At 43.9% G+C, this 26576-nt stretch overlaps 1 protein-coding gene across 1 annotated transcript in view; it reads left to right on the top strand.

Annotated features, from left to right (window-relative positions):
* Positions 1–25840, top strand: part of LOC126248840 (uncharacterized) — a 413487-nt gene extending 387647 nt beyond the window's left edge. The window contains exons 15-16 of the mRNA XM_049950258.1: positions 9774–9878; positions 25612–25840. Of these exons, the coding sequence (XP_049806215.1) occupies positions 9774–9878; positions 25612–25670 (164 nt within the window). The 3' untranslated portion in view covers positions 25671–25840. The remainder of the gene's footprint in view (positions 1–9773; positions 9879–25611) is intronic.
* Positions 25841–26576: the final 736 nt, after the last annotated feature.

The following is a 26576-nucleotide window of genomic DNA, read 5'->3' as shown; positions in this document are numbered from 1 at the left end:
TATTTTACCTAAGAGAATGATACCATTAGTTAACCATACAGTAGAGCTTTATGCCCTCAGGAAAAATTACAACTGTAGTTTCCCTTGCTTTCAGCTTTTCACAGTACCAGAACAAGACCATTTTGGTTGTGTTACAAGGCTAGATCAGTAAACCATCCAGACTGTTGTCTCTGCAACTACTAAAAAGGCTGCTGCCCATCTTGAGAAACCACACTTTTGTCTAACCTTTCAACAGATACCCCTCCTTTGTGGTTACACCTACAGTACGGCTACCTGTATCGCTGAGGCATGCAAGCCTCCCTACCAGTGGCAAGGTCCATGGTTTGGGGGGGGGGGGGGGATGAAAGATGTACATATGAATGAAACCACTCAGTGAGATTTCCTTGTTCCATTCATAAATATTGTGAATTAAATTCTCTCGTGCAGTATACAGTGGCTTTAAAGCGTGCGCGCAGATTATTGACAAATTATGTTGTGACAGTGAGGTTTTAAGAATCAGTCAAATGTTCAAAAAGATGTTACAGTTACGCAGAGTGATAAAAGTACTTATTGTTAGAATGCACCTGGAAGGGTCAACTATGTCACTTCAGGCTACAGTTCATTAGGTCATAACAGATCTCTTTCCAAACAGAGTTATGTTTATTACAAAGTCTCCCAGTAAACTACAAAAATTGCTTCACACATTATATTGTGTGTTTGTTATTGGACGGCCAGTAACGATTGACCACAGCTCAATCAGCTACCAGTCTTCATTGTTGAAGTACCAGGACACGAGCAAGTCACATATTCAGCTTTTCCTCCTGATGTTTGAAGTTTAATTCTCAGATTATTAGTAGTAGGATAGAAGGGGTGTGTACATGAAGATGCAGACGCAGGAGGAGCTGGCCGCAGTTTGCAAGCAGCTGGAGATGATTGTGGTCACAGTAAGCCATCTGGAGGCATGTTCCAGCTTACCCATTGTAGGACTTCTGCACTCACTGCAGCACGAGTTGTCATTCAAAGTGGAGATTCAATGTGGAGGCTGTCCATATTGCCTCGTCCATTCACTCTCTATGAGAGCAAAGGTGGCCACTCGTTCAGCAAGGTCTGAGCAGGCACATGGGGGGGAGTAGTTTACTACTTATTGGTAGCACCAATGTTAGGCACATTATGGAGCATCTTGAGGAGATAACATACAGTGCCCAAAATAATTCCAATGTGCTCTCTGTGTGTCTGCCAGAGGTCCTCACCCAAGATGTGGAGGCCACCCCTGCCTGCAGCTGTCAAGTGTACAGGGTGCAGTGGTCAGCAAGTTGTTGCTCATGTTAGCACCAATGATACCTGTTGCTTGGGTTCTGAGGACAGTCTAGTTCCTGCAATGACTGGCAAAAGTAGTGAAAACTGCTGGTCTTGCTCACAGGGTTGGAGCATAGCTCACAATTTGCAGCATTGTACATAGAGTTGATCGGGGTCCTTTGGCTTGGAGCCGAGTGGAGGGTCTCAACCAGAGGCACCATCGATTCTGTGCCAGTCTTAGCTTCAGAGTTCGGGACCTGCATTACAAGGTGCAGAGTTGTAGGAGTTATCTTGATAGGTCAGGGGCACACTACACAAAGGAAGCAGCTCGTTTTGTACCAGAGTAATTGTGGAGTGCACTTATGAGTTTGTATAGACTAGGCAGTAATCTGAAGTCCTCTGATCAATGCTCGCTCACCAGTTGATACAAAGAGAGTGAAATCAGATTTTATACAAAATCACACACTTTGACTGCCAAAATTTTAACAGTAAATTGTCGAAGTATTTGTAACAAAGTCTGAATTTACTGCCCTACAGGAAATTATTCATGCTAAAATTATTCTCTGGACCAAGAGCTGACTGAAACCCAAAGTAGAGAACTCTGAGATATGTCGCAATTCATGGAGTATATATTGGAAAAACAGATTAGACACCATAGGATGGGAGTGTTCATTGCAGATGACAAAAATATGGAATCTCTTGAGGTCAATTTTGAGTGTAATAGTGAAGTTATCTGGACACCGATATTAAGTCTAGTTGAAATCAGATTAATTGTTGGCTGTTCTTACCAACCACCTGATAGTCTTTCGACAAACGTCTATGGTTAGTAGTGCGGAAACGCCCAGATCGTGCAATATTAAAGTTCTAAACATGCCTGCTTAGTTCAGTGACCGTTTCTAAATTAAAATTGAAACAAATGAGCCCTCAGTCACTAATAGTGATCGAGGGCTCATTTGTTTCAATTTTAATTCATGAAATATTAGTTGGAGCTGACTTCAACCTATTGAGTTTAGACTGGAATCTCTATGGGTTCACTGCAGATGGTACAGACAGACAGTCCTGTGGAATACTCCTGAAAACATTTTCCAAAAAGTGCCTTGAACAACTAGTTTACTGAGTGAGTTGATGCAGTGGTTAGCACACTGGACTCGCATTTGGGAGGATGACAGTTCAAACCTGTGTCCGGCCATCCTGATTCAGGTTTTCCTCAATTTCCCTATATCGTATCAGGCAAATGCTGGGGTGGTTCCTAAGAAAGGGCACGACCAACTTCTTTCCCGTCCTTCCCTGATCCAGTGGGACCAATGACGTCACTGTTTGGTCCCTTCCCCCAAACTAGTTAGACAACCAACACACACTGAAAATATTTTAGACCTTGTAGCTACAAACAGGTGTGACCTTATTGACAGTATCAGTATAGAAACAGGGATTAGTAATGACATCATCGTTGCAATGATGGTTACTAAAGTCAATAAAACCACGAAGAAAGCCAGAAGAGTGTTAATGCTAGAAAAAACAGAAACACAGTTGTTAACATCATCACGCTTAAACAATGAATAGGCATTATTTAGTTTTGGTATGACAGACACAGAGGGATTATGGGTAAAGTTTAAACTGATTGTAAATTTCACTCTGGAGACTTACATGTCAAGTAAGTGGATTAAGGGAAAGGATCCTCCATGGTTTAATAATCAAATTTGGAAAATGTTGAGCAAAGGGAGATTATTGCACTGTCTGTGCAAATGTTGACAGGCAGAAGTTAGTATATGCATCTATTTAAAAAAAATCAATGTGCAAAGCATACAACAACTTACATTGGAATACTGTAGTGAAAGATCTTGCCAAGAACCCAAAAAAATTCTATTCATACCTAAAATCACTAATTGGGTTGAAGGCTTCTATTTAGTCACACATTGTCCAAACATCCGACTGCCCTCCTAGGTTGTCTTGTGGGGGAAATGTGGACACCACTACCACAATTCCATTCATTTTGTACAACATCTACAAGAATTGTAACTCAATGATAGTGACCTGCTGGTAAGTTTTGATGTAGTATCCCTCTTCACCAAGATACCACTGAAAGACTATGGAATTGATAAACATGAAATTAAACACCAATCTGATGAGACTCTTTGCATTGGTGTTCACTTCAACGTACTTTCAGTTAAATGAAATTACACAATGTAACTTCATGTGAATGAGGAGGGGGAAGTATCTCTGCCGTGTGCCATTTCTGTAAGAAATCAAGTATGATTTCTGGTCTCCAGTCTTGCGCACATAAGGCAGTCAACTCACCCCTTCTTGGAAGAGGTTACTGTTATAACCTTTAATCACCAATAATTGCGTGGATATTCAAACACACTCACTTAGAAACAATAGCTGGTTACATGATAACAACTCAGTATCTCTCATTCGACTGCCGTGCCGTGACATGCGGCCGGCGCCGTTCGTAGCTAGGTGGTACTCCCGCACTCAGCCGAGTTGCGGAGCGCCTCTATCGCCGTTTGCGCATACTGTCGTGGCGGCACTGTTAAATGTCGTGGCACTGTCACAACACTTTTCCCCCCTTGAAAAAAAAAAAACACTCACTTCCTTGGAGACATGGATAGTGCGGAGACATCCATGGCCTCTTGTGAGGCCCCGAGAAGATCCCGCGGAGAGACACGAGAGTATGGTCGAAAATGTCCAGGACGGAAGCTCGTGCGTGGAACGTGCCTCCTGGACGAGATGATGGGTGAAAACTCCGGAGCAGCATCCATAGGTGGGGGTGTGCTCCAGCAAGATGGGTCCCGGAGAAGGCGGCATCGCAACTGGGGCCGGTTCCGGCGTACTCGGAAGCGGTAGTGACGTTGGCTGCATCAACACGTACGGTAGATCGGCAGCAGCGACAGGACTGGCTTCTCGGGCTGGTGGAGGCGAAGGAAGGGGCGGTGGCACCGGCGTGGCCACCACTCGTGGGCGCATCTGGTCGTAATGGCGAACAACCATGCCGTCGTCCGTACGTATTTCACAAAGCCGGCGGCCGCGAACAGCCTTGACCACCCCTGGAATCCATTTAGGGAGAGATCCATACCCTCGTGCCCACACGTCGGCGCCCACCGAGTATTTTCCCGCACTAGGGGACACAGCACAAGGCCTGACAGGGTGAAGCAAGTGCAGTAGAGTGCGCGGTTGGCGGCCATGCAAGAGTTCAGCAGGGCTGCGATCACCCAGAGGCGTGAAGCAATAAGAACTCAGAAATTGCAGCAGAGCGTCATCTGTGGAAAAATCACTAAAGAATGTTTTCATCTGGCTTTTGAAAGTGCGGACAAGGCGCTCGACCTCCCCATTCAATTGCGGATGGAAGGGCGGTGCTGTAACATGATGAATCCATTGTCCAGTACAAAAATCACGGAAGGCCTGTGAAGAGAACTGAGGTCCATTGTCCGTGACGATCATGGATGGAAGACCTTCTAGCGCAAAGGTTTTGGACAAAGCCAGCGTCGTCGCCGCAGTGTTGGGCGATGGACATCGAACAACAAACGGAAACTTCGAGAAGGCGTCAATCAACAGTAGCCAATAATTACCGAGGAAGGGGCCAGCAAAGTCAGCGTGCACCCGTTTCCATGGCTGCGCCGGATCAGGCCATGGAGACGGCATTGTACGAGGTGCAGCCAGTTGTTGAGCACACTTACCACATGCAGCAACCATGTGGGCGATGTCCGAAGCAATACCGGGCCAATAAACGTGCCTGCGGGCCAGGGACTTAGTCCGAGAAATCCCCCAATGGCCTTCATGCAACAGTTTGAGAACATCTTTGCGAAGAGAGGCTGGCACCACGACCCGTGGAGGTGCGCCATCCGTGGCCAGAAGAACAACACCATCATGAACAGACAGACGAAGGCGCAAGGCATGGTAGTTGCGAAGGGGATCCGATGCCCGGCCCTTGGTCCTGTCCGGCCAACCCCGTTGAACAAAACCGATCACCTGACGCAGGACCGGGTCCCGCGCAATAGCCGACGTGACCTGCGAACCTGTAAGTGGGAAACCCTTGACCGCACGACGTTCTTCCTCATCAATGTGGAAACAAAGTAGTTCATCATGATCAAAAACCGGGTCGGGGCCCATCGGCAATCGCGACAATGCGTCAGCATTGGCGTGCTGGGCCGTGGGGCGATAGTGAATCTCATAGTGAAAACGAGACAAGTATAAGGCCCAACGTTGCAGGCGGTGAGCTGCCTTATCCGGAAGCGACGGCGATGGGCTGAACAGAGAGACCAGTGGCTTGTGGTCAGTGATGAGGTGAAACTTAGAACCATACAAAAATACGCTGAACTTTTGTATTTTGTAGAGCATAAATGATAGCGAGCGCCTCCTTTTCGATTTGAGAGTAACGCCGTTGCACATAGTTGAGGGTCTTGGAAGCATAGGCGATGGGTCGTTCCGACCCATCCTCATACCGATGGGCGAGAACAGCCCCTAGGCCATACTGTGACGCAGTCGCCAGAACCAAGTGCTGACCCATACGGAATGTGGCAAGACAAGGCGCCGACTGCAAATGAGCCTTCAGGCGGACAAAAGCCTGCTCACACTCGTCAGACCAACAGAAAGGGATGTTTTTGCGTAACAGCTGATGCAGAGGATGAGCTACTGGCGCCGCGGATGGAATGAATTTGTGATAATAAGCAATCTTGCCTAGAAACGCCCGAAGTTCTTTGACTGTAGACGCCCGGGGGAGAGTGTTAATGCCCGCAACCTGCTGATGTAGAGGACGTGTACCCTCACGGGACAAGTGGAAACCAAGATACACAATGGAGGGTTGCAAGAACTGTGACTTGTTCAGATTGCACTTCAACCCAGCCGAATGCAAAACCCGAAACAGTGAACGCAAATTGCGAAGGTGCTCCTCAGTGGAGGCCTCCGTGACAGCAGTGCCATCCAGATAGTTGATGCAGCCGGGAACGGAAGCCGTGAGCTGTTCCAAAAACCGCTGAAAAATGGCCGGCGCGCTAGCGACGCCAAATGGTAACCGCTGGTACTGATACAACCCACAAGGAGTGTTGATGATGAGAAATTCCTTGGAAGAAGCATCCAACGGCAACTAATGGTGTGTCTCCGATGAGTCAAGTTTGGAAAAGAACTGGCCCCCAGCGAGCTTGGTAAATAACTCCTCAGGACGGGGAAGAGGATAAGTGTCAATGAGGCTCTGAGTGTTGACGGTGGCTTTAAAATCACCACACAATCGCAGACTCCCATTTGGTTTAGAAACCACCACGATTGGCGATGCCCATTCGCTGGAGGTAACAGGAAGGAGAATCCCTGAAGCTGTTAACCTGTCTATCTCAGCCTTGACAGGTGCACGCAACGCCACCGGAATAGGGTGTGCCCGGAAAAACTTAGGGCGAGTTGTAGGTTTAAGAGTAATGTGGGCTTCAAAATCCTTGGCACGACCCAGACCAGCAGAGAACACGGACGAAAATTCAGAACACAATCCATCCAGCTGTTGATATGGAATATCCTCAGATATGAGGTGCACATCATCATCAGTGGAGAACCCAAACAACTGGAAAGCATCATGGCCGAACAGGTTTTCAGTGCCCGCATGATCCACCACATAAAACGTGAGGGGCCTAACAACAGACTTGTAGGCAGTGGAAGCATCAAACTGGCCAATGATAGGAATTTTCTGTTTATTATAAGTTCTCAGATTTCGCGTAACTGGAGACAAGGGAGAGGATCCCAACTCCAAATACGTGCGAGAATTAATGAGAGTTACTGCAGAGCCAGTGTCCACTTGCATGCGAATGTCTTTATCCAGAACACGAACAGTAACAAACAACTTATTTGTTTGAGAAAGCACACAGTTAACATCCATGTCCGATGCCTCGTCCTCGTCGACAGGAACTTTAGGGGACTGACACACAGAAGCAATGTGGCCTTTTTTCCTACATGAATTACACGTGGCCCAACGTTTTGGACACGCGGCCCTGTCATGCTGTACAAAACAACGTGGACAAGAAGGAAGTGCGGAACAAACCTGCTTCTGTGCTTGCTGTTTTCGCTGCGAGCGTTGTGGCCCAACGCAACGTTGTTTACGCGAGTGAACCGCCGCCACATCTTCGTTCTCCTGTGAAACAGGCAAATTGTCCGTGTCGAAAGTTGACTGTACAGCACCTACATCACACCACGTGTCTATTTGCGTGCCAGCAGCGTGAGACACTTCAAAGGATTGAGCGATGCTTAGAACTTCCGACGACGACGGCTTTGGCAGTTGTAGGGCACGTTGCCAAACTTCTTTATCAGGAGCAAGCCGTAGAATAGCATCCCTAACCATTGAATCAGCATAAGACTCATGATGAGTGTCTGTGACAAACTGACATTTCCTACTCAGACCGTGTAGTTCTGCCGCCCAAGCCCGGTAAGATTGATGGGGCTGTTTACGACACCGGTAGAACGCCACGCGGGCGGCAACAACGTGGGTGTTTCTGCGGTAATAGTTAGACAATAAGTCACACATTTCTTGGAAGGACAGGGAGGCAGATTCCCGCAGAGGGGCTAACTGAGATAGCAGCTGATAGATCCGTGGGGAAATCCAAGATAGAAATAAAAACTTACACATAGGAGCGTCGACAACGCCGAAAGCCAAGAAGTGTTGCCGCAAATGCTTCTCATAATCCTCCCAGTCTTCAGCGGCCTCATCGTAAGGAGGGAATGGAGGCGGAGAAGAGGAAGACAGACGATGAGTAAGCGACGTCGACAATGCCTGAATAGCAGCCGTCAGCTGTGTTTGTTGTTCAATGAGCGCTTGCATAAGCTGTTCCATGTCTGCCCGTCACGAACACACAAATCCACAATGCAGTGAAAATATCTGACCTCGTCGCCAAAAAGTGTTATAACCTTTAATCACCAATAATTGCGTGGATATTCAAACACACTCACTTAGAAACAATAGCTGGTTACATGATAACAACTCAGTATCTCTCATTCGACTGCCGTGCCGTGACATGCGGCCGGCGCCGTTCGTAGCTAGGTGGCACTCTCTCACTCAGCCGAGTTGCGGAGCGCCTTTATCGCCGTTTGCGCGTACTGTCGTGGCGGCACTGTTAAATGTCGTGGCACTGTCACAACAGTTACAAATTAATTAATTAGAAAATGGAGGAGCTGGACTTGAGTTAAAACACACTGTGAAAAATATTATCATTAAAATATTCTTACATTGAAACAAAGAACTTTTAACATCGTCTTCAGAAAAATATAGATCTAGCCAAGAATACGCTGAAAACAACTATAAGTGAAACACTGATGCCTAAAAGGAAACAGGCATTGTTAATAAATTGCTAAACAAGTAGTGGTTACAGAGTGGCAGATAATGTGCCATTAGTCAAGAAGCTAAATTTAAAATTAACCCTGCAGGTAGTCTTCTGGGGAAAGCTTTCAGTGTAAATCAGAGAGATCATTGCATTCATTGAAATAGTGGCACTTCATTGCAGTCACAATGACATGGTGTTGTCCAAGATAATCTGCAGCAAAAACTGTAATGAGAATCTAGGCAACAAGTGCCTGGAGTCAAATAAACCACCAACATGTCCCGAATGTGCAACCACAAATGTTGGCTGAGATGGCCTGATTTAGTAAGCTTCAGACCCCAAAAAATAGGTCTCTTGACAACTGCTGAGAAAGGCAGTAGCCAAGTTTTACATGCTGGGACATAAAAAGCAGATAATGCCATTGTTCTTCAGAGGTTTCTCACATTGTTTAGGTGCAAACTGATGTGAAAGACATTTTCTGTTTCAAGGAGGGCACCTCTTAACAAGAAAGGAGCCAGGAGCCGTTCAAATTTTTCCAACAGCTGTCGCCATTTTGGAAAAGTTACTAAGTTGTATCATAGATCAGATTCAGAGATACTGTTCTGCAGTATGTGAGGAATATGGTTCTGATAGTCACCTTACTCCCCCATTTGTTGCTTTACAGGGAAATCTTGCATACAGGTATACAAACATTGAAATGAAATACATCAGTGTGTTAATTGTAATGAGGGGGATCAATAGTCCATTAATTTTATTAATTGGTGCTGCTTTCTTTGGCATGTGACCTCATGGGAACATTTTTGAATGTCTCTTTGCACATGACTGGCACTAGCATTGTAGTGTCATGAGCCACCACTCACCATCTGTGTAGATCTTCTGTTAGCAAAAATTTCATAAATTTTCTTTCTGTTTTGAAATTGCCATATGTTACTAGCAGATTTTTTTCTAATTTTTTAACTAAATTTTTCTATTTTATTTTTATTATATCTTTTCAGTTAGATTATTATTTTGTTCCAGTAAACCATTGCAGATTTGAATCTAGTTATATTGTTTGAAATAATGAACATTATTTTCTGTTTTACTCAGTTTTTTAAGGTTTTGTGGATTTATTTACCCATGTTAACTAGTCTAATGAGTGAAGTGCTGTTTTACCTTATTTTTAAATTTTTCATGTTAATACCATTTAGTTTTCTATTTCGTTATAACTTTTAGGGTATGGTATATGCGACGTAAGTTCATCTGTGCTGTGTCAACGCCATTTAGTGGCATATGGGACAGCCCATACCCTGGTGAATCTGGATCAGGCTAGAGCAGTTGGTAATATGGAATACATGCTTTTACACACATTTTAATGTAGCTTTATATGTTTACAATTTAACCATGTGCTAACAGCATATAGATTATAGAATAAACTTAAAATCAAAGATTTCTGTAAACATTTTTTTAAAGTATATCTAACGTGTACTGAGATGCAGTGAGTAATAGAACTGGATGGAGGCTTGATATCCTAATGCCACTTTAGATAAAGAGTGCTGGTAGTAACTGGAGATTTTGATGAATGGTTGAAGTTGCACACACCAATATTTCTATTGCAGCTATGTCATTAAAGACAAAACCTCCCCCTTGTGAATACCAGAGGCAAAAAAGAAAAGGCTCAATCACAGCAAATTACTGGTGAATAATTGTGTTACAAAAGCAATAACATTTTATGGTTTGCCTTTTGAAGAATCAGGTTCTTTATCATGTGAGTAGTGTGCATATTACCGGAAGTGGATGAGGGTTTAGTGTAAGGTTGGATGTGCTACTTGTAGATAGTGGTGGGGATGTGGATAATATGCAAGGATGAGGTATGGCGATGACATTACATTACATTAATACGTATTCCATAGCTCATGAATATGACATTTTGTAATGATGTGGAACGTGTCAGTTAACATAAGTTTTCTTTAAATGATATAATCTCTCTCCCTCTCTTGAACAATTACTACTTCATGTCTAATAATTCATCTATTGAGTAGCAGGAGTTTTCATTCAGAAATTCTTTTAATTTGTTTTTAAATGCTGGTTGGCTATTTGTCAGACTTTAAGTGCTAATTGGTAAATGACCAAGGATTTGATAAATTACCAGTGTGTGTATTTATGAGTGGTGTTATGCCATTTACTGTACAGAATGGTATATACTGTGTTCTCTCAAAATTTGGTTTTAGTCCATTTGCAGAAGACCACTTAATAATTTTCTGAAAGACATTATGTGCAATTTCCTCAGCTATTTCTTGTTTGTTGGTTGTGATTACTATACTTGCATCATAAGCAAAAAGAACTAGCTTTGCATCTTCATGAATGTAAAGTGGTAAGTCATTAATATATATTAAGAACAATAAGAGACCCAGGCATAAATCCTCTGGGATACCATTTTTCGTACAACCCCAGTTAGAGGACTCTGCTGATTTTTGCAGACTATCTCTACTGTTAATTTCAATCTTCTGCATTATTCCAGTTAAGTATGAATTTAACTATTTGTGCACTGTCCCACTCATACCACAATACTTCAGCTTATCTAAAAGAATTTCATGATTCACACTGTCAAGTCTTTGAGAGATCACAACATATCCCAATGGGTGGTGATCAGTTATTCAAAGCATTTGATATTTGATCAATGAAAGCATATATAGCATTTTCTGTTGGAAAGACTTTCTGAATTGACATTTTGGCATCGGAGAGCTTAATGGCCTCTGTGATTCCTGATGACCACCAAGGTACTGTCTTCCGCCAGAGTAGGTCCACGGAACAGAGGATTGCTAAATCAGCTGCGAAAAGAATGGCTGCAGTTGTATCGACATCTCCACGCAACTGGGAGTCAAGAATGACACCACAGGTGAAAACACCCCGGTCAACACTGTTGAGAGCCCATTTGGCCAGGTGTCCAGGGGAGTGACACTGAGGAATGAACTGGAAGATCAGGAAGTGATCACTTGTTCACAGGTCATTGTGAACTCTCCAGTATATGGATTGGAGAAGACAAGGACTGCAGATGGAAAGTTCAATGGCCAAGAAAGTTCTGTGCAATACACTGAAGTGTGTTCTGTAGAGTATATGATTGTCTATTTGAGGAAGCGTTATCTGATAAAAACTGTAGTAATATTCAGTTACACATTGTCCAAATATGTGAGTGTGATTCAGGAACTTGAAATTAACTCTCAATGTAGGGAAATATGCATTTAAGCAAGAACTAACTCATTCAGTATCATTGTGAAAAGTTAGTTATGATCCATGGGGCAGGCAAATAAATAACCAACTAGCAACTGGGGCACTCAATTTATAGAAGTATATGGAAGTAACAGTGAGTGAGAATGAAGTGTGGAAAAATTACAGGGGCATAGCCGTAGTTACAACAAATGAGAGACTGTCATTCACTGATAAGACACTGGAAAACTGTAGTAAACTATCAAGAAAGCTGATCACAGAGTACTTGGATAGACTGTCGTGTAATATTGAGAAGTGTGTGTTGGATCCACATTGGGTTGGGCCAACAGGATGCTTAAAGTAAGTCTGCAAAAGTTAAAACAGCAAAAATGATCACAGGCTTGTTTGATTGACATTAAAATACAACAGAAATTCTTTAAAGTGTGAACTGGTAGGCATTTAAAGGAGGTTAGCAAATATCTTGTGAAGATGTATTTACAACATTGTAGGAACAAGTTTCAGGGTATTTTCAATGGTTATTCTTTCTTACTTCCTTAATGTCTGTATAAAAGAAAGTAATGCAAGTAACAGGTTGTACAGGGGCATGTAAATAGCCCCTTTTCCTCAAATTTCAACTACAGAGGAAACTGGAGAAAATATTCATATATGGCACAATGAAAAGTCACTCAGTGACCTGCAGAGTATATATACTTAGTGAAACTGTGTGCTGAATTGGCTTCTAACTCAGACCAAATTCCAGCTCTTAGTTGGACTGAAACATCCCATGATAGCTGAGTTATTGCTTGTGAAAGACAATGTTGAGTCCTTCTCTGGCACACATTCTGTGTCTGCCAAGAAATTTCATTGCAGCATATACTCCATTGAGGAGTGAAAGGCTCATAGTTACAAATTAATGTTCATGATCAAGACTGTATGCACAAGTTGTACATCACATATCCAAATCTAATTGTGAGATCTGGCTGCTTCTGTAGTTGTTTCTGTTGGAAACTGTTTGGTGGGGAGGGTGTGTGGACACTGGGTTAACAGAGATCGAGTCCATGAGGCTTACTGGAGTGTAGGATGAGATGCAAGGCAAATTCCCATCTGCATAATTCGGAAAAGCTGGTGGCGAAAGGAAGGATACAGACAGTCCAGCTTGTGAAGTAGCCGTTGAAATCGAGCATGTTGTGCTCAATTGCATGTTGCGCCACCACTTGGTCAACTTCATTCCTGATGACAGTTCAGAGGTGGCCATTCATTTTGATGTACAGCTGGTTGGCTGCCATACCAACATAAAAAACTGTGCAGTGATTGCAGCAGAGTTGTTATATGACAAGGCTGCTTTCAGAAGTGGCCCTGCCTCTGATCGTGTAGGAAAAGCCTGCGACAGGACTGCAGTAGGAAGTGCTGAATGGGTGGATTGGACAGGTCCTGCACCTGGGTCATCCAAAGGGATATGATCGCTATGGCAAAGGGTTGGTAGTGGGAGTGCCATAGGGATGGTCTACAATGCTGTGTAGGTTTGGTAGGTGACAGATCACCACTTTGGAAGGTAGGAAGGCTATTAGGTACGATGTCTCTCATTTCAGAGCATGGTGTTAGGTAACAAGAGCACTGATGAAAGATGTAGGATGTCAAATTAAACATCTTTCAGCTATCTAGTTTCCAACCTTATTTTATTTGGCAACCAGTTTCAGCATTTTGCTATGCCATCTTTAGGCCCCTGGCCAATTTGTAGGAAGATTCTACCTCGGTTCTGATCAAAACAGGTGCCAGCAATACTGGTATTAGTAGATTTTTGCTATAGTGGTCACTTCAACCATCATCTGCCGACCAGAGTACAGCAGAGTGGTTGTCTAAACCCCTACACTTTTCAAAGGAGTTAAGAAATTGTGCATATTGTAGGAATTGACTTTCTATGCATGTACTTTTTAAAATATCGATAAACAACTTTAATAATTGTACTGACCTTTAGTTTGAAAACCTTATTTTTGCCAGAAATATTAATTATATTATGTTTCAATTTCTTCTGGTGAATTTTTATATTTGGCTTTCTAGTTCAGCATCTTGATATCTTCCTAAAAAGTTTGGCAGAAAACCTTGACATGTTCGACAAATTTACATACGACATCAAACTGTAGGCAAGAAGTACATAAAATGTGTTAAAAATGGTTGTTTAAGACAAATATGTGAAATAGAAGGTAATAGTTGGCAACATGTCATGTTAACTGATCACATAAAATAGCAGAACCAGTGAGAGAAATGCATTCATTTACGATTATCGTGACATTCTGTGTATATAGACTCACATTGGCATAATGAAACTTAATTCTGTAGCAATAGAGCAAAATGTACAGTTAAATTTTAGCTGTATCATTGCTGCTTCTTTCACTCAAAGTTATTAAAGCTGTTTATTAGGTCCCAACCTAACCACCATATCAAAAATTACTACACATTCAAAAAAAAAAAAAAAAAAAAAAAAAAAAAAGAAAAGGCAACTTTACTTTCATTTGGGTTACTACTCAAGTTTAGTCTGAACTGACAGTTTAACAATGTAACTGCAAACAATGCTACACACAGTGTAGTTATTGTTAAATTGGTGGTGTTAAGAGCCAAGTAAGTGCTAATGGCATAAATTGTTGACTTTTAATGACTTCTACTAGTTCAGTACTGAGAGTGTAGAGTGCACGAAAGTTAACTGTGTAATGTTAGTAGTGCTACATGAAAACCACAACTTTCCAGCACTGTTATATGTCAATTACACTTTGGTTGTTCCCAGCCCCTCTGGCTCTTCTGCTCCCCCCCCCCCCCCCCTACCGCCCTTTCCCAATAAATATTGTTCCATTAAGTGTAAACTGTGGGAAATTTGTAATTATGATTGTATATTGTGAACACAAAAAATGTGAAGAGATTGATAAAAATGTTCTAAACAGTGGGAAAACATTAATTCCATCCATTCTTCAAAAGAAGAGTTATACTGTTGTGGCGTAACAAGCTAGTCACGCCACACTGAGGAGGAAGCCGAAAGGCACGCGTACACACACGGTAGGTGGACTCACCGACACAAGAAAGCAAAAACGGCTGCCGCTCATTACCTTGAATTCTGTAGGCGGCCAGATGGAAGCCAAACTGGCGTGACCATTCTGGCCACGTTTCTTGCGTGGAATCAAAATTACGGAAGGATGGTGCAACGGCGTGTTGTGGCTGCGGGAGCGATGAAACGGCGGAGGCCGCATCGGCGTGCAGCGCACGTTGACCCTGGACGAGCTGTCCAAGGGCATCCCATAACGCCTGCGTTTGCTGATTCTGCAAGCGATAAAATTCGGACAGTACATCTGGAGAATGTGGCGAAGCCATGACACAAATAATGCAGAGCAAAGCAAGTAGAAAGAACACGATCCTGTAATCCTCGTCGTCGTACAACTGGGGCGAGTTCTCGTACGTCTCTCGAGACCTGCCGTGTGGTGGCGCTCGGTCTGCGATCCTGACAGTGGCGACACGCGGGTCCAACATGTACTAATGGACCGCGGCCGATTTAAGCTACCACCTAGCAAGTGTGTTGTCTGGCAGTGACACCACATTCCTCCCCCGCAAATCGGCGAACGGTCGTGTTATAAGGCTTCCGCCCGCCGTGGGGAGGACCCCATGTTGACGTATGCGATGAGGTGGGGAGCCTAACAACAGGCGAGGCCGTGCCACCCGCACCCGGCCGTTCGGTCCGAGGGGAGCTAGGAAACGCCTGAAAACCTAGTCCACGGTGCACGTCAACATGCGGTGTATGCGCCCGTAGAGAGACAGGAGGGGCCGAAGGGTCGACCTCCATGTGGCCGGGGCACCCGACGGGCGAAGACGACATCTGGTCCGGAGCGGGCAAGAGTTCCATGGCGGAGGACAGCCGGTCACGGGAAGCGAGCGGCGGCGCGTGACCCAGGGAGGCGCCAGGCGGTTGCAGCGACGCATCCACTGCGGGCGGCGCCGGCGGGAGAACAGGCGGCGGCGCGTCGCCATGAGGCAAAGTGGAAGGCAGCGCCGGTAACACCTGGGGATGAGGCGAGCCAGTAGATGGGTCCCCAGGACGCTGACCGGACGGCACCGTCGCTGAAAGCAGACGGGGAGCGGCAGAACCCAGGTGACGACAGAGGCGCAGCTGATTGAGATGCCGACGCACCTCACCAGAGGCCCCCAAAACCAAATACATCGCGCGGCCGAGGCAGCGAAGAATGCGCCCAGCCAGCAAACGCCGTGAACCGCGATAGTTGCGATAGAAAACAACGTCGCCAGGAGCAAAAGCAGTAGTCTGCCGCTGCACAGTAACCTGATGCGGCGGATGCAGCAAAGACATCAAGGTTCGATGAGGACGACCATGGAGCAACTCAGCCGGCGAGCGACCATCGCGGGGCTGAGAGCAATACGAAGACAAAAAGAGCAACAATGCGTCCTTCCTAGAATGCGACTCTTTCAACGTCAACATCTGTGACTTCAAAGTCCGGACCAATCGTTCAGCGGCACCGTTTGACTGAGGCGAAAACGGCGCGGATGTCAGATGTTGAATACCATTGGCCTTGCAGAATGACTGAAATTCTGCGGACATGAACTGTGGGCCATTGTCGGAAACAATAGTCTGGGGAAGACCTAATGCAAAAAATAGCCGACAACGCTTGGATGGTGGCAGATGACGTCGTGGAAGACATCCGGACAACAAAAGGAAAATTACTGAAGGAATCCACCACAACCAACCATCGAGCATTCCAGAATGGACCAGCAAAATCGATGTGCAAGCGTTGCCAAGGAGAAGTGGCTGTCGGCCATGCAAAGAATTTCCGCGGCGGGGCGGATTGTTGTTCGGCACACGCCACGCAAGAAGAGCACATATTCGTAATCGCAGCATCGATTCCGAACCAAGTACAGTGCTGACGAGCAAGTTGTTTCGTACACACTATACCCCAATGTCCTTGGTGAAGAAGCCGTAAGACAGAGGACTGTAACGAACGTGGGACCATGACTCTGGATTGATCATTATCAGAACGCAACAACAAAACACCACGTCGTACAAAAAGTCTCTCTTTGTGAGCAAAAAATCGGCGAACCAACGGATCCTCGATCCGTGACTTTGACAAGGGCCATTGCGTAGCAACAAAACGCAAAACAGTAGCAAGGACAGGGTCAGCAGCTGTGGCTGTAGCGACATGACGAAAATCAATCGGAAACGATTCGACCACGTCATCGGTTTCCGAATCAATGAACATGCAAGCAAGTTCGGAAGAATCGAAAGCTTTATCCTCAGCAACAGGCAAACGGGACAACGCATCAGCATTTCCGTGCTTAGCAGTGGACCGATACCAGTTATCGTAGCGGTACTGCGAGAGGAAAAGAGACCAGCGAATGAATTTCTGCGCTGTACGTGGAGGTACAGGCTTGTTCGGATGAGAAAGCGATGTCAAAGGTTTGTGGTCTGTGATGATGGTAAAGTGACGACCATACAAGAAATCATGGAACTTAGTAACACCAAACACGAGAGCTAAAGCTTCTTTCTCCATCTGGGAATAATTGCGTTGCGCAGACGAGAGCAATTTTGAAGCAAAGGCAATAGGACGATCATGCGATCCATCTTTGTGCGCAAGCACAGCACCGATCCCGAATTCCGATGCATCGACCATCAACAAAAGTGGTTTCTGGGGATCGAATGGCGTAAGGCAAGTATTTGAAAGCAACTCCGATTTCAACCGGCGAAAGGCGCGTTCGCATTCCGTCGTCCAGACGAACGGAACACCTTTACGGCGTAAGCGATGAAGCGGAGCTGAAATGGAAGCGCGCGGCACAAACCTGGCATAGTAGTTAATTTTCCCCAACACACTCTGGAGCTGTTTCAAGTTCTGTGGCGAAGGTAACTCCTGAGTGGCACGGAGGTGCTCTGGACTCGGATGTATGCCTTGTGCATTTATGACATGGCCCAGATATGGTAAGTCATGAGCAAAAAACACACATTTGTCCTTCCTCAAGCGAAGACCATTTTGTCGCAAGACCTGAAATAACGTTCGTAGGTTGGCTAAATGTTCGTCTTCTGTCTTTCCGGAGATCACAATATCGTCCAGATAGTTCGCAGCAGTAGGTACCGACGCACAAACAGGTTGTAAATATTGCGGAAACAATGCAGGGGCGGATGCACACCCGAATGGCAGTCTTTTGAAACGGTACAAACCAAGATGCGTGTTAACCACTAAGACGCGCTGGGATTCTGCGTCCACTGGTATTTGCAAGTACGCATCTGCTAGGTCCAATTTCGAAAAGTATTTACCCGGGCACAGTTTATCAAAAAGATCTTCCGGGCGGGGCAAAGGAAAAGTTGCAGTCACAAGTTGGGGATTCACAGTTGCCTTGAAGTCCACGCAAAGTCTCAATTTTCCGGAAGGTTTTGGCAAAATTACTAAGGGTGAGGCCCAGAGAGAAGCCTGCACACATTCAATTACACCTTGGGATTCTAAATCGTTTAATGTTCTTGCGACCTCATCACGCAATGCGTGGGGAACATTGCGCGCTCTGAAAAATTTCGGTTGCGCGTCCACTTTGAGTTCCAAATGTGCTTCATAGTTCTTAGCGCAACCAAGGCCCGGTGCAAAAATGTCTGCAAATTCTTCACAAAGACGAGAAACACTGGCGGAAGGCACAGTCTGATTCACGGATAGGACCTGATTTACTATAGACATGTTAAACAACTGAAATAAATCTAAACCAAACAAGTTCACTGCCGTAGAAGAACGAAGAACGTAAAATGACACAAGTTTTGTTTGTCCCTTGTACGTGGCAAGCAGGCTGCACTGTCCTAACACAGGTATCTGCTGTCCTAAATAACTATTGAGCTGAGCATTTGCGGCACGCAACGGAGGTTTGCCCAGTTGTTTGTACGTGTCGTGATTCAGCAATGAAACTGCAGCTCCGGTATCGAGCTGGAATGGTATCACTTTGCCTCCAAAGTCTAAGTCTACAAAAAGTTTATTGTCCTGCTGACGACAAGAGCGACTTTCACGTGCAATTTGAACTGATACAGGTACAGAAGCACTTGCGACTTTACGGGATTTCCGGCGACGTCGACGCACACTTTTTGTGGGACGAACACAGTCACTGTTAGATAAAGTGGCACTGGATGGGTGGAATTAACGACATGAATGTCCATGGGCGAAGGTCCACGAGCCTGATTGTCCCTGGTTCGATTCCGGCGCGAAGCAAAGGGCCTGGAATGGTTTTGATTGTCTGATCTTAGCTTTTGCTGGCAAACACTTTGAACATGTCCTTTCTTATGACAGTAAAAGCAAATAGCTTGGCGTGACGGGCAGTTGTCACGCGAATGTCTAGTTGCACACTGCGGGCATGATTTTAGAACTGCATTGGCATGCTTACGCGGCACACGTGTTTGCGAGCTAGGCTGCAGCTGCGCTGACGTGCGCGAGGGCCGTTTAGCATCCCGTGCTGCGCGCCCGGCGGGCCGGTCAATGCGACACACTGCTGGCGAAGTTACAAATGATTCCTGAGCAAAGTCAAGTGTGTCTTGCCTATCCAATATGTCTATCACTTGTTGAAGGGAGGGATTAACTAGTTTCAAAATCTGTTCCCGTATGCGAACATCAGAAACGTTCTGTGCTATTGCATCACGCACCATAGTATCTGAATACGGAAGTCCACATTCACATGCAAAAATCACAATCCCTAGTAAGTCCTTGCAATGTTGCAACCCACTCCCTATTAGTCTGACCGGCCGTACGTTTGGTACGAAAGAACGTATACCGTTTTGCAACGACATTGACTGTTTCCTTGAAATAGGCATCTAAAGCAGACAAAATTTCTTTGTAGGACAGAGTTGCTATGTCGCGTCGGGGAAACAATTTCGCTATCACACGGTAGGTGGACACACCGACACAAGAAAGCAAAAACGGCTGCCGCTCATTACCTTGAATTCTGTAGGCGGCCAGATGGAAGCCAAACTGGCGTGACCATTCTGGCCATGTTTCTTGCGTGGAATCAAAATTACGGAAGGATGGTGCAACGGCGTGTTGTGGCTGCGGGAGCGATGAAACGGCGGCGGCCGCATCGGGGTGCAGTGCACGTTGACCCTGGACGAGCTGTCCAAGGGCATCCAATAACGCCTGCGTTTGCTGATTCTGCAAGCGATAAAATTCGGACAGTACATCTGGAGAATGTGGCGAAGCAATGACACAAATAATGCAGAGCAAAGCAAGTAGAAAGAACACGATCCTGTAATCCTCGTCGTTGTACAACTGGGGCGAGTTCTCGTACGTCTCTCGAGACCTGCCGTGTGGTGGCGCTCGGTCTGCGATCCTGACAGTGGCGACACGCGGGTCCAACATGTACTAATGTACTGCGGCCGATTTAAGCTACCACCTAGCAAGTGTGGTGTCTGGCAGTGACACCACATATACTGTATATTCAACCCAAAGCAATTACTAGTGCTCCAGATTTAGACACCCATTTTGCAGTCAGTATGTAGAAAAATTATCATGAAATTGGAGTGCCATATTTCTTTCCCCTTAAGCTTGTATAATCAGTGCAGTTAGTTGATTGTCACTCAGTGAAAACTGCCCTGTTTGAAGAAATAATAATTACAAAATAAAAATCCTGCCGAGAAGCAAAGGAGGAATTGTGTGAGTCAACACCAATACCTGCTTTTAAGAAATTATATATTTACTTATTTTTTTAAATAAAGAAATATCCTATTTCTGTACAGGTATGTCTTATAGATGCTGTCAATAATATGCTGTTGAGTCACTTAATTACCATCATCTCCGATATGATATCAAGAGTTTGCAGCTGATGATGTTCATCACATGATGCACACTGTCTATTAAGGTGCATAAGGGTACAAGCAAAATGCACTTATGCAGTATGCTCACCAATGTCATGGGTAAGGGAAACAATTAATATGTGTTTAAAAAAAAATGTCCTACAGGGCACTGCCCGAGTAAACTCAGAGCAACAGAGCTCTTACCTCAACGTTTTATAAGCCCTGATGTGTAGTAGACATTGAAGCAGATGGATGGTTCGTACACTTGTTCTAGCAATCATATATATTGAATGAAAAGGTATTGAAATGCCACTGACTGGCCCTGAGTAGTCTTCCTCTTCACTGGTGCTGATGTCTGTGTGTTCTATGGAACCGAATACACGCCTGGGAAGTAATGTCTGAGAACAAGTGCACTGTATTCATTGTTGGATAAACATGATGTCTCAAGCCTTTTATGATACGAGGAATGTTTAGTGGCATTTATAAGGCCACTAATCCTTGTAAACAACTCTCTTGCCCTATTTGGTTCAGTGTGAACCTTTGAAGATTGTGTTTATCCATCCATTGTGACCGTATTCCTTGAGGAGGTGTGGTCTTTCCGGTGATGTACACTTGACAACACAAAAAGTGGTGGCAGAAAATCACAGGGGAGTCACTCTGATACAACATACTGTGGAATGAAATGCAAAATGTCATTTGTCAAAATAACACCAAGGACGTCCAAAAGTGGAATTATTACTGAAATATGTTTGTGAGTGTATTCTAGACATATTCCTACCTTGCTGTAAGAGATACACATACTATATGGAAAACATGCTTCTGTTCCAATGATGTGCAGTTCATTTTACGTAGCAGTTGTCTTAGAACTTAGGCTGTAAAATAGTGAGGGTCATTTGTGATAGTATCATAAAACTGGCTACAACATTTGCTGTTAGCCCATCCATACGAGGTGGCTCTGACTTTTCAAATAATAATAATAATAATAATAATAATTATTATTATTATTATTATATTTGTAGTAATAAATTAATTCCATCACAGTTTAGTAGAAGGGTGAAGATTATCAAAGATAATTATTCAGTGTACACATCACCAGCACAAACATTAAGGTTTTCTTATGGTTATATTCCTTAATTATGGCAAGGAGAGGCTACAACTGATGACCTACTGATTTAGCTACTCTTTAACATACTGATTTGGATCACTCAAAACTAACTCTTGTAAAAGGATGCAGGTCACTAGCCCTTAGCTTTTTATATAGATAATCATAATGCATATTGTTTGATATTATTATTCAGGAAGTCTCTTTCTGAACATGATCTTGGTGAGTATGTAGACTGCATGATGTCCATTTCAACCCCAAATGTATCCACAAGTTACCTCGAAGTGACTGCATGTCTGTGACAATTGGGTGGTGAATGTGTCCCTGCGGACTTCAGATACTTCAGAGGATATGTGTCCAAGTTGATGCTGCCCATTATGCTCATATTATGGGTAACATTATGAATCCATCTGTGAAACAACTATATCATGAGGGATTAATCTTCTCCCAGTGGGATCAGTCTCCAACAGACAGCAACTATTGATGCAGGAGTGGTTTTGCAGAACCCAATGATATTAATCCTCTTGACTGGCCTCCTCCTGTCCCAGACCTCAACCCCACTGAAAATGAGTGGAGACAAAATGAACCATGTGAGAAAATTTTGCTGACCCCACACCAAGAGCTCACAATGACATTAGGGATGTCACCCTAGCTACTCCCTTTTTGAGGGCCAAAATCCTTCATGGGTGGGTCATCACATATTTTCACAGTCATGGCCCCTGACAGCATTGGGATTGCACTACTGATATGTGCGCTCCAAACTTCCCATGAATGCCAAAGAGTAAGTGCCTATCCTATTAGAGATTTCCGGAACTGGCTCAATGCCAGCTAGCCATGACAGTTACATGATGGTACCTTGGAGACAGTCTCTGATAAGAGTGACATTAGGGAAGATGATCTCTCTCTCTCCCTCTCTCTCTCTCTCTCTCTCTCTCTCTCTCTCTCTCTCACTCACACACACACACACACACACACACACACACACAATAAATTAAGATAAGAATGAGAACATGTAGTTAAGCATTACATCCGTGGTGAGGTGGCAACATTGATGGGGTTGTACCTTATACTAGGTATCAGTCAGCTGCGTAAAATAAAGAACTTATGACTGACAAGTAACAAGGCTGAGCATGAGTTCCACCCCATTATTTCACGTGAAGCAGAAATACATCAGAGAAGGATTATCCAACAGAAAAAATAAGATTAAAACAGCTTGCTGAAAACATTTAGAATTTTAAAATAGAATCAGCAAGTTATCAGATAAGTTTTATACTTCACAATATGTTTACAGGAAAATAAGTTTGGGACAGACACTATCTATGTTGCCCAATTGTGTTATGTAAGCAAATGTGTGTGGCATGTTATTTGGTCAACATGATGATGGTAATCAATGTTGGCTAGAGAAAAGATGAATGCTATCAGGTTGGTTGGTTGATTTGGGGGAAGGCACGAAACAGGGAGGTCATTGGTCCTGTTGGACTAGAGGAGAATGGGGAAGGAAGTTGGCCATGACCTTTCAAAGGAACCACCCCAGGTTTGGCTGAAGAAATTTAGGGAAATCATGAAAAACCTAAATCAAGATGGCCGAACATGGGTTTGAATCATGATTTTCCTGAATGCGAGTCCAGTGTGCTAACCTCTGCACCACCTAACTCGGTGAATGCTGTCGGGTACCACTGTGTATCATTGGCTATGGCAATGGTGGGGTAGCAGACAGTTGTTACATTTCTTCGCATAGTGATAACTGCTGCTATACACTCATGAGCCAAAATATTATAACCACCTGCATAATAGCTTTTTTGTCTGTCTTCAGAACAAAATAAACCACTGATTCTGCATTCCAGGGATCTTACGGTTTGTTGGTAGGTTTGTGAAAGTTATGTGTCATTAGATGTTTCTGCACAGGTCATGTAATTTGCATAAATAACACACTGCTGATTTGCATATGCGGTGCCACATAGCGAACCAGATGTGTTGGATAGGGTTCACATCAGGCAAATTTGGTCACCGAGACGTCAATGTGAGTTCACTACCGTGCTCCTCAAACCACTGTAGCTGGGTCTGGCTCTGAAACATAAACAGTTATACTGCTGGAAGATGACATTACCGTCGGGGAAGTCATCAATCATGAAGGTGCAGGTGGTTTGCTGTCAACGTGTCTTTGATTCCTACCACAGGTCCTTTGCAAGTGCAGGAGAGTGTTTCCCATAGCATAATACTGCTCCCACCACCCTGCGTTGTTGGCACTGTGCCATCAGTGTTTCCACAATGACTATCATTCACGAAATGAAGCCATCCCTGATGGCTGCCCACATCATAATGGGAGCAATAACAGTGCTGTAACTCTCCAAAACATTTGAAGAATGGTGACAGAACAGAAAAAGAGTGGATGTTTGAGACAAGTATTCCACTGGTGTTTTTCAAAGGCAAGCAAGACAATAAAAATGGCATGTGGGTTGGCAAAGGATATTTTGCACTTGAAACATTTGGTTTATAGTTGTCATTTCAGGTCAGAATGAAGGTTAGTGAGCAACCAACCAGAGGATACAACTAAGTTGATCCAGTCCAGGGTTACACTGTGCAGAAACATTTAGGAGATGATGAGATTTCTTTATTGTTGGTTAATGGGTTTGAAATATTTGGACCATGCTAAGGTGTTGTACAGATCTGTTTGTAGCATATTCTGTAGTGCCTATATTATCGAAGTGGAAATTGGCTATTAGGTTGAATGTGGCAAGAGACTTTTAAGGAGCTGCAAGATACATGAATGAAAACTCTGTGTTAGTTACTGGTAAAATGAGGATCAGGTGTTTTGGCCCTAGTTTCAGGATACTGAATGTGTTCAAGGATATGGGATTTGGGTGAAGAAACCAGTTCCTGATACGGCATCCTTAGTAGCTCAGTTTTTGGCGATGATGGGTATATCAATAAGGTAGGGAGGGGGCTGGCTAGCTAATGAGGGAGTTCGATTAAGATGGGATAGTTTGTATGTTTGGCCAAGAGACTTCAGCAAGATGTCCAGTGGTAATGATAATGGTATCATGCACTTGGTTGATACCTGACAAGTAATTAATGTTGCCCTTCAGCAAAGTGGTGAAGCCTTTGTTGGCAGGGCTGATAACAGAGTTTATAAGTGAAAAGAACTTCTAATACAGATAAATTTTCCTAATGGCAGTTTTCCAATAAGGGAAGCATTTTGTAGTCGCATGCCACTGTCTCATCATTACTGAAGAGATAAAACTGAGTGCCACTTCTTTTACAATAATGTATACTGGCATAACCCCATTCTGGAGAGGACATCGTCCTTTGTGAACATTTATTTTCTGAAACTTCCTGCCAGATTAAAACTGTGTGCCCGACCGAGACTCGAACTCGGGACCTTTGCCTTTCGCGGGCAAGTGCTCTACCAACTGAGCTACAGAAGCACGACTCACGCCCGGTACTCACAGCTTCACTTCTGCCAGTACCTCGTCTCCTACCTTCCAAACTTTACAGAAGCTCTCCTGTGAACCTTGCAGAACTAGCACTCCTGAAAGAAAGGATACTGCGGAGACATGGCTTAGCCACAGCCTGGGGGATGTTCCAGAATGAGATTTTCACTCTGCAGCGGAGTGTGTGCTGATATGGTAGAGCACTTGCCCGCGAAAGGCAAAGGTCCCGAGTTCGAGTCTCGGTCGGGCACACAGTTTTAATCTGCCAGGAAGTTTCATATCAGCGCACACTCCGCTGAAGAGTAAAAATCTTATTCAGGTTGTGTGTGTGTGTGTGTGTGTGTGTGGCCCCCCCCCCCCCCCCGTCCTGTGGTGACAGATAGGGGAGAATAAGAACTGCAAAATATACTGTACATCTTTCTTTTTAATAAAATACTATATTGTCTCTTAAGCTTTATTTATTCCTAATCCTTAATTTAGTGACACATTCTCTTTTACAACATAGAAATGGTAGTGATAATAATTCATCTTATGTTGCAGTTTTTCCTTCCGATTATTACTCGGCATGTCATTCCTTCTACGAAGAAGAGGAACACTGAGTGTCTACGGTGAATGTTTATTCTTTTTTAAAACAAAAAAAAGAAAAAAAATCAGTGTCGTCTTTATTTCTCATTTTGAATACGCTTGTTTAATATAGTGATATCCACAATTAAAAAAAATTGTGACAAAAAAGTAAAAAAGAAAGACTTTGTACCTGTGTTTTTTATGATATTTTATATAAAATATATACACTTGTAAAAATATATACACTTGTGACAAAGCGTTATAAAACTGTTTTATAATAGAAAAATATTTTTATTTTAAAATGCACTTAGTAATTATTATTTTATTGATTAGATCAGTATTAAAGAAACACTTCACTGTGTGTATATTTTCAGTATAAACAAGTTAAACTAGACTTAGTCATATGATTTTAGGTTTTCCTTTGTGACAGAAAATAGGTGTATGGGATTCTCTCTGTGTTGTATGAATGCATGCTTGTATTTCTGTGTTTACTTTTGAAGTAATGCCTATGTGCATGAGCAGATTGTGGCAAATGTTGTGCTGATGGTCACAGTTTATTCCTTTATTTTGAGTTATTCCCCATTGCACCAGTGACATCATATTGAAGTTTAGCAGTGGTGTAGATAAGAAGCAATGACGCAGAGTCAATGTTACATTCAACATCTTTTTGGATATATTGTAGAAACAGTTGTTTGTGGATTATCGACTGCGAAGCACAGGCCTTTTACAAGATTTCCTATTTAGAGTTTATTCACATACAGAGCAAAAATGGATTGTTACAATGTGCTGCGGATGTTCAGTATGACACAGCCTCCTTATTTCAAACATAAGTTTTTTTTTGTAGACACATCCTATTTATGATCAACAAGAAGTCACACTTGGGAGGGGAGGGGGGGGGGGGAGGGTTCACGTGCGCACACACGCACACACACACACACACA

Source organism: Schistocerca nitens, chromosome 3, assembly GCF_023898315.1.
Source record: "Schistocerca nitens isolate TAMUIC-IGC-003100 chromosome 3, iqSchNite1.1, whole genome shotgun sequence".
In the NCBI taxonomy this organism is placed as follows: Eukaryota; Metazoa; Arthropoda; class Insecta; order Orthoptera; family Acrididae; genus Schistocerca; species Schistocerca nitens.
This window is presented reverse-complemented; position numbering and strand designations above follow the sequence as displayed.